This window comes from Mastigoproctus giganteus, chromosome 2 (genome assembly GCF_048544385.1).
Source record: "Mastigoproctus giganteus isolate SK-2022 chromosome 2, ASM4854438v1, whole genome shotgun sequence".
NCBI lineage: Eukaryota > Metazoa > Arthropoda > Arachnida > Uropygi > Thelyphonidae > Mastigoproctus > Mastigoproctus giganteus.
This window is the reverse complement of record NC_143576.1, coordinates 101,251,711-101,267,325: the sequence shown is the minus strand read 5'-3', so window position 1 is coordinate 101,267,325 and position 15,615 is coordinate 101,251,711. Positions and strand designations below refer to the sequence as shown.

Sequence of the window (15,615 nt, the reverse complement as noted above, 5' to 3'; positions counted from 1 at the left end):
TACGAAGTCAAAATTGAATATCAATTACGCATTGTTTTTTAGGGAATTTTCGAGGTGGTAAATTATAATTTAGTCCTTTGGATAAAAGTGAAATCTGGTCCTGCGATAACGTACATGAGGAAAGATTTGTAACCTCAAACTTTGTAACAATTTAGTATCTATTGAAAACCTACAAACACCGGTATGCTTCTACATTATAATAGCTATCACCTGTTCACCTACAACAGATCGATTATCTTTAATCAATATCTAAATGCCTATAAATATTCAACGACGGAATCTGCTTTGGACTCAGAAATACAAATATTAATTAGCAGGTTCTTAAACAGGGGTTATTCCATTGCCACAATTAACCGAATTAGGGTACAGGCTAAGGATAGGATACAAAATACTACACCAACCAACAATAGTAATATCAAAAAATACTTTATTTCTGTCCCCTATGTTGAACAGTGGCACAAACAGCTTAATAGATTCTTTAAAGATACCGAATTTAAAATTGTAGCCAGGCCAATACGGAAGTTACACACTATACCGAACAATCGCTCGGTTCTTTCCGCGTTCACAACACATTTCTTGTGGTGATTGCGACTCGTCTTACCAAGGTTCGACGTGATTTTCTCTTAATATTCGTGTAAATCAACATGAAGCCTCAGTTTGTGCTTCTCCTTCAACAGCGTCACAATTAGCCTTTCATGCCATTAACGAAAAACATACTTTTTTATTTAACGAGGCCAAAATGCTTAATGTTCAACGTAATTATACGCGACTATTAATTGCAGAACCGTAGAAATTAAATTACACGAGAATTCTGTTAGTGTTCGGCGGCCATATTTGATCTCCGATGCGTGAACCTTTACGCGCATGTGTGCGAAAACAAATAATCACTATTTAAGTTTCAGGTTTAACCCGATTCGGTAATTTTCATTCCTGTGATCACGACATACGGTCGAAAAGCATTGTCAGCTTCAGGAAGGAAAATCGTTTTGAATATTTTCGTTAGATTCTTTTAATTGCGTTAATTTGATTTTTAATTGTTTTAAATTTATTTGAATTGTGTTAAATTGGTTTTTTAATTATTTAATTATTTATATTTTACTCTAATGTACTGTTAAGTTGTTGATTTTTTCGTTTTTTCCGTTTTAATTTCTGGAGGGTATCATACGGAAGTGTTCTACGTACCATATTGAGGTAAACGCCTCTTATTATTTTACAAATATTATTATCAACGTAGAACGTATTGAGTATTACAGCTCTGATTCATACTGTATAATGTATAGGGAAGATAGCATGGATAGTGGTGTCATGCTTCTTATCAAACACAATCTGAGTGCGAAGAGAGCTTTTGCTGAGTCTGAAGTTATATCTGCCAGCATAGAATTTGTGTGGTGTGAGCTAGTTGGAAGCAATGGTATAATGAGAGTGGGAGTATTCTACAGACTACAAGACTGTGAAGAATATGATGAGATCTTTACATGCAAATGAAATGGACAAGCAAGTGTGGGTGACCGACTTCAATCTGCCTCAGAATGACTGAAATAAGTGGGAGAGAAACTCACCTTGGAGAAAAATTTTTATAAATAAACTAGATAATTATTATTTGTATCAGAATGTCAGAGATAATACTAGGGAATTGTGTAAAAAAATTATGAGAATCCCACAAAAACATTATGAGATAATACTAGGGGTGTGAATATCTTTGAACTCATCATTACTCATGAATTATATGATATCACACGGCTTAAAATACAAGAATCATTAGCAGGCAGTGATCAAGCAGTTGTCAGTCAGAAGATGAAGAAATATGTTGCGGTAGTTAAAGGTAAAGGCACAGGTTTTAATTTCAGGAGAGGGGACTTTGAGAGTTTCAAGTGCTATATGGCATCTATTAATTGGATGGACTGCAGAGTGCAGGAGAATACAATTGAATTAGGAAATATATTTAAATCAAATATCACAGAACACATACATACCATTAAGAAAATACTGTGGGAAAAGGATGCCGAAATGGATGAATGTGGAGCTGGCTGGTCAAATTGAGCAGAAAAAGATAGCATGGGATAGTTACAGAGCAATGAACCGTAATAAAGCTAACAACAGCTACAAGTTGATTTGTAATAGTACCACAGATAAGGTTAAAGAACGCAAGGCTGAGTATGAGAAAGCACTGGCTAAGAGAGCAAAGAATGGGAAAAGGAATTTTTCCTGAATGTGAATACAAGTAAGAAAAAAGCAAGCCAGCTGATTTTGCAGATGAACTGAACAGGTACTTTGCATCTGTCTTTGCTTAAGAAAGACCTCTCATGCCGAGAAGAGGCTGTGCAAGTGAGGCTAAGTCATATGAAATTAGTGATTTCAAAATTACAGATAACTGTTTATTAGAAAAACGTTTGGGCATAAAGGCAAGTAAGGCTCCTGGAGTTGATGGCATATACAAAGTAATTTTGAGGGAGGCCGCCAGGGAGTGTACTGAACCACTAAAATGAATAATTATGGCAGCATCTTTGGACTCTGGTGAGATTCCTTTGGATTGGAGAAGTGCCAATGTATCAGCAATACATAAAGGCAATTCTAAGAGCAAAGAGTAACTACATACCAGTTGGTCTGACTTAATTTTAAGATGGATTGCTTGGTGGCTGCAGGGCAGAAGGCAGAGGATTGTGATTATTGGATATTCTTCAGCTTAGTGTAACATCAGGAGTGGGGTTCCCCAAAGATCGGTTTTTGGACCACTGCTGTTTCCGATTTTGTTTTGAATATTTAGAGTCAATAGGGCCCTCCACTGAATCCAAGGATGCTCTCATAATTATGGCTAAAGGTTTGCTCACCTCCTTTGCTGCCTCCATGTTCAGCTTCAACAATTTCTCTTCCATTTTCCTTTAAGTTATCACAGTCATTTAGCTCCCCATCAGAGTTCAATAAACTTTTGACATCCTCTCCCATCAAGAATTCCTCATGTGTGAATATAGATGCAAAATATATATTCTTCAGCAACCTGAGCAGGGTTATCAACAGTTAACCCATTGATATCAAGTGGCCCAATGAAAATCAACTCTTTCTTCTACTATTAATATAAGCATAGAAGCACTTGCTGCTTGTCTTGGCATCCTTTGCCAGAGACTTCTAATAATCTGCCTTAGTTTGCCTAACCTCCTTTGAGACCTGATTACAGACAAATTTATATCTACCAGAGGTTTCTGTATCATCTGACAATTTATATGCATTACATGCACTTTTCTTCTTTGCCACATATCTCAATAGTTCATCTGACATCCATTTAGGTCTAAGCATTGAATAGCATTTCTATGTTGGAATGAAAAGCCTACTAGCTTATTTGATTACTTCCCTGAATACTTCCCATTTAGAATTTGCTGTTCATAACATCACCAGTTGGCTCCACTGCATAGAATTTAAAAACTGTCTGAGACCATCACTGTTACCATTATGAAAGCAAAAGCCTTTCACTTTAACCTTGACAGTAGTTATGTCTTTAATTAAATTCCACATTAGTTTACTGTGATTGCTGCCACCCAGTGGGAGTTTTACCTGCAGATTCTTAATGCATGGAGAATCACTGCTGATAACCAAATCAAGAGTATTGCTTCCTCTTGTTGCCTCTCTAATATACTGCTGTAGAAAACAGTCATCAAAGAACTCTACAAAAACCTTGCTGGTGTGGCCAACCCACAAATTTCAGTCAACATCTGGAAAGTTAAAATCCCACATTATGTGACATTCTGATTTATTGGCCCACTCTATTTCCCTGTATGTGTTTAGTATACTCATTACAGTCATTAGGCCTATAATACAATCCTACTCTCAATTTTGTTTTCCCAGTGCTTATGTAACACCAGACTGAGTGGTACAATATAAGCACTGGGAAAACAGAATTGTTCTGGTTGACTGGATGAATTGCTCTGGTGACTGGATTAAATTTAAAGCAGTGCATCCAGTCACCCATGTTGACTGGATGAACCACTTTAGATTTAATATGCTTCTTAACTAAGTGTGTGAACCCTACCCCCTCCTCTCCTGTCTATTCTTCGGTATACATTGTACTTCCCATATTCACTTATGCCTGATTGGCACCAGGTCTCCACTATCCCTAAAATGTCTGCATTTGATGGCTTCATCAGTACTTCAAATACATCTAATTTATTTACAATGCTCCTAGCATTAGTGTATATGCACATCTTCTTACTCTTAGTTACACTTACACAGCCCATGTATTCATTGGTTCAAAGATGATCCACAGCAGGACCTGAAATCTCTGACACCTTGCTTTCCAGCTAGGTGTCAGAGATCTCTATTTTCCAATAGAAGCAGTGCAAGGATCACCTGCACCTCTGCCTGTGGCTCTAGTTAATCTACTAGTCTGTATATCCCCCAAGCTAGCAGTTTTCTGACCCACTTATCACTGCCTCAAAAGCATCAGCAAATATTCTTGCACCCCTTCTGTTTATGTGTATCCCATCCCTGTAAAAACAGTCTCTTCTGTTAACAAACAGAGACCACACTAAGAAAAATTCTACCCCATGTGCCATGCACATTCTCTCCAGGGCTGAATTTATTGACAAGGCTCTCAACATGTACTCCCTCCTATCGTGTCTGGGCAGAATTGCAGACACTTTAAAATTCAATCCTAACTTGCAACTTTTTCCCAACACTGCCCCATACTTGTTAAATAAGTTCTTAGATCTCCTACTCTTAATATCATTAGTGCAAACAGGTATGTCAATATCATCTTTTGTGCTCTTAAAAGATGATATTTGCTCTATAACATCATCTACTTTTGCATCTGGCAAATCATACCCTGGTCCTATTTCTCCTATCCTTATTGCACAACATATTTCCTGTTTCCCTAACAGCAGAGTCACTGACAATAATCATCTCCTCTTGGACAAGTGCATTCTGCCTTGGAGATTGCTGCTCTGTTGCTTAATGCACAAGTGTGAGCTTTGATGTCGAGTTGGGAAGCTGACAGCTTGAGTCCACCCCCCCCATTTTAATTCCTCTAGAGCATCTACCCTACTATTTAAACTCTCATAAACACCCATCATGCTGAGCTGGCAGCTAATTTCTTCACACCCTCTGCACCAAACACACACAAAGACATCCCCTTAGGTTGTTTCATGTCCTATTCCAAAAAGATCTGGAAACATTGCACATTTTTTTAGGCTGTGATTCATAGGAGAATTTTCCCCTTCAGTCCCCCCCCAAGCCATAGCATTCCTGCTAATTTGTGTCCATTGCTTTGCTGCTCTAGTCTGCGGCATGATTTCTAATTAAATACAATTTAATTGATCAACAATGAAATTTATTAAAATTAATCAATTAATTGACAAGGCTATACTAAGCTAATAGATTCCTAAATGCAGTGATACGTATTACGTTATCAAGTCTTATGTTATACCTTGCACAACAAGTTCAGAATATATGTTATAATATACTGTTAATTGTAGTTTTAAATTAGTTATATCCTTGCTAAAAAGCAAAATTTCTTAACTAAAATCAAAAAACGATATGCCCATCAAGTGAATAGAACCTTCAAGCTACTTATTTATCACAATTATAGCCTACTAATCACTGCACTATTAGTTACGATATTCACACCAAAACAACGATACAATAGCAGCACAAATAATAAGTTGTAATTTACAAAATCACTAACTAAATTTAAAAATAATCTAATGAGCAAGACTATTAAACTATCTGTAATACAGAATTTAATATGTTAATTGATCAAAAATTGTTATGGCAAATTGTTCAAAATCACTTATCCGTTCCCATGAGTACAAGGTTCTTCGACATCACACCAGTACCCTAGTAGCCAAAATTCAGTTAGTTGTGTCCAGTTATTATTATTACTGTTGGTCAAGGAACTCTCTCAATGGTGTTATGCCATATTTTTACCTTGGACAGCCTTAGTACATTTATTGGAATTAGGCTAGAATGCTGAATAAAGGATTTCATCCTTACAAGAATAATTTTACTGACGTGATCTGAGAAAACATTAGGATTGGAAAATTCAAAATAGTCATCCAACAAAGGAAAAAGGGAAATATAAATAATGCAGATTATCACATTTTGCTCTCTTGTAATGCTAAATAATGTGAAGATGAGGATGAGAGCCTCATTGTAGAAGGGCCCATACCAAGTTGTGATCTGAGGTACCCGCAGGGTTACTAACACTAACTGTGTATTTCAAAGGGTTGTTGATGAGGAAAATATCAAGGTACTGGGTATTTGACATATGATTTAGATTGTCTGCTGTTCTAGTAGGTAAATAAATAAGTTGTGTAAGTTCATTAGTAATTGCAAAAACCCTGTACAACTAGAAAATTGAAGCCAGATGGAGTTATGAACATTAAAATCATAAAAGGAAATTATTTCACTGTTAGAAAGGTTAGACTGGAGAAAAGTTGAAATTTTTCAAAGAAAGGAAGTCAACAAATTCTAAGTGATGTGTAGATTTGGGAGAATTACAGAGGCAGATGAATTTTAAAAAATTGAGTAAAGAAATTTAAAGCCAGAAGAGATCAAAAAAAGAAAATTCCAAATTAGGAAGTCTCTGACAAGGGATATTGGGGCAGACATATGCATAAGTACAACCTTTTAAATAGAAGCAATCATAGAGTGAATAATTAGGACAACTGATATGAGTGTGGCTGATGCAACCGATAACTGAATCATGATACATTGGTGCAGATAAGGCAAAAAGTTATAGGGAAAGATTTTTAGATATAAATTATATCTGGATTATATGACTTATGAATATGAATACATAAATAAATATATAAATTATATATGGAACACGTTTTGAATATGAATTATAGCATGGCTAGAATATACCTGACATAATTTGGTCTCTTGATAGTGCCCTCTGCACGCACGCACGCACACTACTCACACTTCTTCCAGGTACATGTTGGCTGAGTCTAGGAAGCAAGATTATACTAACTGATTCTTCCCTGGTTCTTACCAAAAGGTCTGGTCCAAGTTACTATCTAGTGACCATTTAAAGCTATCCCCTTGAAATACATAGAATATTGAATCTCACCATTATGCCCATCAAAACATATAAGCAATACTGTACAACAGAAGAGAAAGGGCAATACTGGAACTTTGTTCTGGTTACCATGTTTGGTACCAGAACAAAGTTCCAATATTGTCCTTTCTCTTCTGTTGTACAGTATTGCTTATATGTTTTGAGGTTTTGATGGGCATAATGGTGAGATTCAATATTCTATGTATTTCAAAGGGATAGCTTTAAATGGTCACTAGATAGTCTCAATTAGGCAAAGTGTTGCTCAGGGTGATATGAGGAATCTACCACCTAGTATTGCCTAGTGACACAGAGGATCACTAATTCCTCTCTGGGATGTAGATGCCACAGCTTGACCCCTGCTTATGTGGTGGTTACAATATACCAGGTGCAGTGTTTTTGACCATGCACATAGAAATACATCCAACATTACTAACAATCCCACTATTGTGAAGGTGCAAACTGAGGATATAATTGTCACAGAACCACACTCTGCCAAATTCTGGCCTATTGGGCTCTCAAGTGTCCCCTGAACATTAGTTTCACAGCACCCTAGCTGTCAGAGCTGGAGGAATATCTGCAACAAACCTCAGGGTCTCTTGTATTTTATGTATTTTTGTTAATTTATTACATAAAATAAAGATGATAAAATAAAGCACACCAAAAATTTTGAATTATTTGATGATTTTTTTCATATGCATTTTAAGATAATATATCAAATAATCTGGAATTGCCACAGATTCTTCAGTGGTGAATTATTAGGCTGGTACTGTACAACACACAAAAAAAATATAAAATAAAACAGAATTATATCATTAAATGTAAAAACAAAGTCCAATTTTCATGTTTTGAATTAAGAAATTAATATTAATTGAAAACTATTTGTTGAATGAATGAATTAATTATTCATCCTTTACTTACCCTTGGCCCTTGTAATCCTCTTTCACCTGGCAAACCAGGGTGTCCCTACAAGAATACAAAGGAAAAGGTCAAGTTTTGCATCAGAGGAAATCATATATTTGTATTTGCTCAAGAAAGATAAACAGTTCATTTAGATTTGCATTATTTCCAATAACATGTGCAAGTGATAAAGGTTCTTGAAATCATGACAGTGAATGTAAAGTACTTTTTTCTGATATGGGAATAGTACTTACAATCTAGGAGTATAAGTTTGACACTAAGCGGTGAACAATGCATGCGCAGAGGTGGCTCATCCCTCATGAGAAGATACATATTGGTTGGATGTTTATGCCCTATACGTAATCTCTTTCTGTCTGTTTTGCCTGAAGCTTAAATTCCATAATGCTGGTTCCTGTTTGATTAGAAGCAATTTGTTGTTCCTTTGTGACTTCCAAGTTCAGACCACTGAAATGTACAGATTTTTTAAATGTGCTTCAAGTAATCTATACATGGTACTTGATAATTGCTGGTGGTGTACTGTTTGGTTGCCTGATCTGCTCTCTCATTAACTGTGCTAGCAGAATTCCCTGGGATCTAACAAAATTTCATTGAATGCTTTTTATTTCATAGATGGTTTATACAGGAAAAGATTTGTTTTATGATGGGATGTGATATTGAAACTTTATTGTCCAATGCAGACACTGCATCCATGGAATCAGTGTATATTACACTGTAAGCATTGCAAAGTGTTAATAACCTCTAAGGCTAATATTATTGCATATAATTCTGCAGTATAACTGCTACGTTCGACTCGACGTGATATGGAAACTTCTTTTTCTTCTTGGATTTCTCCATTGTATCAACAGTTATCCTCAACATAACCTTTTTTTTTTTTTATATATATAATATAATTTTGTTCCTCCACTCTTTTCTGTCCTTCCCATCTCCATTCTTCACTTTCCTCTTTTCCATAGCCACCCTCAACTCCCTCCATCCATGTGCTTCTAGGTCTTCCGTTCCTTCTCCTTCTAGGGGGATGTCCATTCCATTGCTTTTCTTCTCGGTGTTGAGTCCACGATGACCAGTGTCCATTGATTACCACTCTCTGTCTTCTCACACTCAACCATCCCTTTATCCATAACAGCAATTTGCCTCCAATGCCACACTGCTCCAATTTGTTCAGCAGTCTTCCATGTGCAACAGTATCAAAAGTCTTTCTAAGATCCAAATTTATGATATAAAAGTTATTCCTGCATCCAGTTCCTTTGTAACCACATTCATCATCATCATCATCATCAGCCATTTTCAATCCACTGCAGGATGAAGGCCTCTCCAGCAACTTTCCAGATCCTTCTGTTTTGTGCAATGGCCATACATTTACTACCCACAAACTCATGAATTTCATCTGTCCATCTCCGTTGTTGTCTTCCAGATTTTCTCTTAGCTCCTCTTGGGTACCATCCTGTTATTTTCTAAGTCCATCTGCCATCATGTCTTCGAGCTATGTGTCCTGCCCAAGACCATTTTAGTACTTTAGTTTTGATAAGAATGTCCCTAACTTGAGTTTGCTACCTAATCCATGTGTTTCTCTTCTTATCTAACAGTCTGATTCTCAATATAATTCATTCCATTCTTCGCTGTGTAGTTCTCAGCTTCTCTTCCATTCCTTTGGTGAGTGCCCAAGTTTCACTTCCATAAGTCATGGTGGGGAGCATACATTGGTTCATTATTTTATGTTTCAGACAAATTGGGATATTGCTCCTGAGTATGTGACTATATTTCCTGAATGCTATCCATCCAAAATTTATTCTTCTCTTGACTTCCATCCATTTATCATTATTACAGCTAATGACTTGTCCCAGATAAGTATATGACTCCACCTTTTCAATTACTGCTCCTTCAATCATTATATCCCTTTCTGTGGCATACTTGTTCACCATTACTTTTGTTTTAGCCTTATTCAACTTTAGTCCAAAATCCTTACTAACTCTGCATAACTGATTAAGATTTTCCGCTAATTCTTTGGGATTGTGGCTTATGACCACAATGTCATCTGCAAATCGTAAATGGTTTAGGTACTCTCCATTCACATTGACTCCTTTCTGCGACCAGTCCAATCTTCTGAAAGCATCCTCAAGGGCAGCAGTAAACAGCTTCAGAGATATAGTGTCTCCTTGTCAAACTCCTTTCTCAATTTTTAATTTATTACTGTCTTTGTCTAGTCTAATAAAGGAGGTAGCATTCTCATATATTTTCTTCAAAATCATAATATATGGAGTATCTATGCCTTGTCTTTCCAGTCCCCGAAACATTGCCTTATGTTGTACGGAGTCAAATGCCTTTTCATAATCCACAAATGCCAGGCATAATGGTGTTTTATATTCATTTGCCTTCTCTATTAGCTGTGACATTACGTGAAGGTGATCCATAGTTGAGAATCCTGTCCTAAAGCCAGCTTGCTCTTTCGGTTGATTCTCATCAAGTATTCTTTCTAATCTGTTAGTAATGACCTATGTGAACAACTTGTAGATGTGGGATAACAAGCTAATTGGTCTATAATTTCCAATTTCTGATTTATCTCCTTTCTTATGCAGCAAAACTATGATTGCATTATTCCACTCCTTAGGTGCCACACCTTTTCTAATGTATTTTGTGAATAGTCTTGTCAGTTTTTGTGCTATATCTTTTCCTCCCAATTTTAACAACTCTACAGTAACTTCATCTTCCCCCGTGGCTTTCTGATTCTTCATTTTCTTCAACGCATGTTCTACCTCATCAGGAAGGATATCAGGTATGTTGTATGTGTTACTAATTTGTGATCCATCTTCCCCACTGCTGGCATCATTCCCTTGCTCCTTGTATAATTCTCTATAGTAGTCTTCTGCTATTTGAATTATGCCTTCTCTGCTGTTTATAAGTACACCATCGCTATTCTTCAGTTTCAATATCATTTGTCTTTCTGTATTTCTGCTCATGGCTGCTGATTTAAATCCTTTGTTTTCCCTTAATGCTTGTTCTACCTTTCTTGTGTTAAATCTTCTTATGTCCTCTCTGAGTCTCTTTCTAATGGCTTTGCATAACTCAGTATACACAATTTTCTCCCTGTCAGTGTTTTTCTTGCTCTTCATTTGTCATCTTCGGTTCATCATGAAAGTGTTTCTTGACTGATTTTTTCGTCTTTGGATTTCTTTTTACCTAAAGATTTCTTGGGCTTTATCACTTTCAGAAAGTTGTAATATTCCTCGTTGATATCTTGGTCCTGAACAGTCTGCAGAAGCTCAAATTGTTCTTAAGTTCCAGTACATACTGCTTTTTCTCCTCTTCTGTTATCTCAAAGACCTTTGTATTATTTACTCAAGTCAGTTTCTTCCTTTCTTTTCTTACATCTATATCAAGTGTGCATCTTACCATTCTGTGATCACTTCCAACATTTACCTTGTTCAGGACAGTAACATCATTCATGATATATCTTCTGTTAGTGAGGATGAAGTCAAAAAAAATAAAATGATTTACATTTCTAATGAAATAATATTAGAAAAAATGAAATATTTAAAAATTTTAAAAATAAATTTATTTACATTTTTAACAAAAAAACACAGGTTTAAGTGCAAATAACTATAAAATATCTTTTTTCTACAACTGAAACTATTCATTGAACTCATTAAAATAATATATTTTATTAATTAGTATAAAATTTTATTGATTATTTTTAAACTCAAATTTGATGAAATTACCCAATTTATTAAGTCAAATATCTTTCTTACATTCAGAAATTAATTTAATTTTTGTTATTAAGTGATGAAATCTTATCTTTAGTTATTTCTTTAGAAAATCTATCTGCTAGAAACAATTTAAAAATGTTTTTCTTATCATCAGTTAAAATCATAATTACTTTTTCTCCACATTTTGTTTGAATTCTTTCAAATTTTTTTACTTGATAAGGAATATCAACATTTAATTCGTTTTTAATTTTTTTGTTGTAGCTTGTTGAAATTGACCAATTGCATTTAGTCTCTTTTCAAGCTTCATTTATAAAAAAAAACATTTTTTTAAAATTTTTTCACATTTTTATAGTTTTTACATGCTATTCAAGTGGAAATTTTCAGTTAAATAAAGAAAAATTTCAGTTAAACACGGTGTAAAAATTAAAAAAATTTAAGAAAATTTTTAAAATATGTTTTTTTCATAAATGGAAACAAAATTCTGTAAAAAATGTGAGCAAGATAAAATGAAAGTGAATTTTTAACTCATCTCATCCTTATTGTAAAGATTGTAATCAAAAATATCAAAACAATTATAAATCTAAAAAAACACTCAAAAGCAGAAATTATTTTATGTGAATGTAAAAGAAAAGGACAAAAAAATTATTTGGAAAAACACAGAAATACAGATTTACATGTAACAAATCTTATGGAGATTAAAGGAAAAAAGATATGCAAAAAATATCAAAAGGAAAAAACAATTTCAGAATTTTCAACATATCCGAAGTGTGATATTTATCAAACAGTATGTAAGGAATGCACAAAAAATTATCAATATAATTATTTTATAGATTGTGACTGTGGGATGAAAGTTCGTAAATTAAGTATATATAATCATAAAATTAAGTATTTTATGATTATATATTTTGTAACTTTTTTTTTGTAACAAACAAATTTTGTAACTAATTTTTTTTTCCAATAAATTTGGACAACACGTACAATAAAGAATGTGCTCACCATTTATTGGAAAAAAAAAATTAGTTACAAAATTTGTCACTGTAAGCGTAACTATCTTAGTTACGAGTATGCAAATAATGTAAGTTATTTGCAATAAGGCGCATAAAGCTATGGCTGTTTGTGCTGTCCGCAAAATGAGGTGCCTCTGTAGCCAGGTGGGCAGGAGCGGCAGTGCGTAGCACACGCTTCTTGATTAGACTGGGGTTTGAGCCCGTGACCACCAAATACGGAGGATGCGGAAAGGTCAGGGAATGACCACCGCATATCCTCGGAGCAATATGGCCTTAGTTGCTAATGCTTCTGAAAAAAAACCAAACCAAAACCACAAAATGATTGCGGAATCTGAAGTGACAGGACATCTTGGTGTTCAACCAGGTAGAGGTCGAAAATGAGTGGACTCCTCTTGTGTTGAAAATGTGGCTATAGCTGTCGTGGATTTATCAAGTCAATCTCCATGTGGTAGCGCAAGTGTGCCAGCTGTTTCTCGTGAAGTGGACGTGCCGTATTCCACTGTAAGCTAGTAATGCATCAGGTGTTGCGGTACTATTCTTACCAGATGCACATGCCACAGCAGCTAAAGCATGGTGATGCAGATATTCGTTTCACATGTGCACTTCAGTTTCTGGTGCAAATGGGGATGGATATTACTTTGCCATGGAACATCCTTTGGAGTGATGAAACCCACTTCTGCTTAAATGGACAAGTGAATACGCACAACCGTCGCATTTGGGCAACAGAAACCCTCGAGTTATCCAAGAGGTCCATTCATTCTGCAGTCTCCAAAAGTGACAGTGTGGTGTAGATTTATGGCCACATTCATCATGATTGGGCCATATTTTTTTGAAAAGGTAACACTGACTGGACTCTGTACCTGTTCTGTCACTGGACAGCGATATTATAAAATGTTGGCAAACTTCGCAATACCAGAGCTGCAACAATGTGGATGCTGCCTTCAGGATACCATATTCATGAAAGATGGTGTGCCACCCCACATCCACCGTTGTGTCCAAAGATTGCTAAGGCAACACTTTACAGGCAAACGTGTCATCAGCCATTGTTTCCAGACATCTTGGCCACCCCGATCACCGGACCTCACCCCATGCGACTTCTGGTTGTGGGGTTTTGAAGAACCAGGTGTATCGGGAAGGATGTCAAACTCTGGCAGATCTGAAGGACAGCATTAAATGTCATGTGCTGGCTATTCCAGCTGACATGTTACATTCTGCTGTAGAAAAGGCTGTTCTTCGAATGGAAACTGTTGTTGATCAAAATGGAGAACACATTGAACAATTGTAGCCTGTTCAAGTTATTTGTATTGCTACAGCGCCGTATAGTGACACATTTTCTAACTAATTTTTTTTTTCCAATAAATGGCAAGTGCATTCTTTATTGTACTTGTTGTCCGAATTTCTCATCAGTACGAGCCTTAGAACTCATTCCAGAGTCCTCTACATAGGGATACTTTAATTTTAACAACCCTGTAGAATGAATATTTTTGAAAAATGTGAGGAAAATTGAATTAATTGTAAAAAATAAAAGAAAATTACTAAATTATTAATTTGTTTTACCCATAAAAGTTTAAAAAATCATGTGTAAATGAATTAATGTTTAACGAATTTTTATTTTAAAAAAATTTGCCTAATAAATCAGCGAGAAAACAAACTCTGTATTAAGTGATATGTCTCTTAAGCAATTAAAAGATATTTGTAAAAAATATAAATTTATCGCCTATACAAATTTAAATACAGAAAATTAAAAGACAAACAAAGAGATTTACAAAGAAATAATAAAGTAAAATATATTCTTGAAAATAAAACTATTAGCGAATTGCAAAATTATTGCAAAGAAAATCAACTTCATGCCTATACAAAAAGAAGAAATAAAGATTTAAATGAATTCATAATGAATAAAACTGAAAAACGAAAACGAGAAAAACACAATGAAAGAGAAAGACAAAAATCTGCTAGAATATTGGTATACTTGATGCTAATGAATTATTTCCTAAAAGAAAAATTTTAAAAAAGTTTTAAACGATTCAAAAAATGTGAAACTTGTACAACTTATTAAAATCCTGATAAATGTGATGAACACAATGAAAGTTTTACTCTTAAAGCTTCAGTTAATAATTTTAATGAAATTCAAGAAATAGAATCAGCTTATGATGGTAGATTAAACACTTATCTTATCAGAAATTCAAATACTGAATTAGATCCTCTGAAATTCTTATAAAATAAAAAAGATATCTCTCTATACATTAAAAACTTTTTCCTCCTAGTGATATTTATTCGAGTCAATGGGAGAGGAGGGCGAGGCAATTATGTAACTACAAATGCAATTAATTATTGACAACTGCCTCCATAACGTTCACCAACTCATGCACATGCATCATTTGATGTTCCATTGTAACGTTTTTTGTACATCAATGAATATTGTATATTTGTAAAATAGTTTAGTATTTTATAAATATTTTAAATATTTGTATAGTTTGTATATATTTCAGTTAAATATTTTAGTCCCAATCTCTCGGATGCAACAATATTCCTCATGCATTATAGAACCCAAATCAAAAAAGTCTTTTCCTAAGTGACCTATGTAAACACAGGTAAATAATTACATAGCGATATTTATTCGAATTTGAGAATGCCGTGCACTACGAATGCACAGATAAATGATTACATAAGTCATTTTCTGATTAGATATTGATCATAGTGGCATAGCGATTTTTCCTGGCAGCATCTGTGTCTCCACCAACTCCGCAGTTTTACTTCGTGTAAAATACAATACTCTGTGAAAAGCCAGGTTTCACAAAGAAAGTATGTGTTTTGTGAAGTATTAGTGTGGGTTGTGTTGTTCCTCTGGCCACTTAGCCTGGGGCCTGTGGAGAGCCCCCAGAAGGCATCAAATGTATAGGCTCGATTGTTGAGAGATATACCCCCAATATTAACATGCCGT

General features: G+C 35.0%; 1 protein-coding gene across 1 annotated transcript in view; it reads right to left on the bottom strand.

The window, feature by feature from the left end:
* LOC150089465 (uncharacterized) overlaps positions 1-15,615 on the bottom strand; it is a 1,372,165-nt gene that overhangs the window by 742,598 nt on the left and 613,952 nt on the right. The window contains exon 29 of the mRNA XM_090389992.1: positions 7,967-8,011. Coding sequence (XP_090246118.1) covers positions 7,967-8,011 — 45 coding nt within the window. The remainder of the gene's footprint in view (positions 1-7,966; positions 8,012-15,615) is intronic.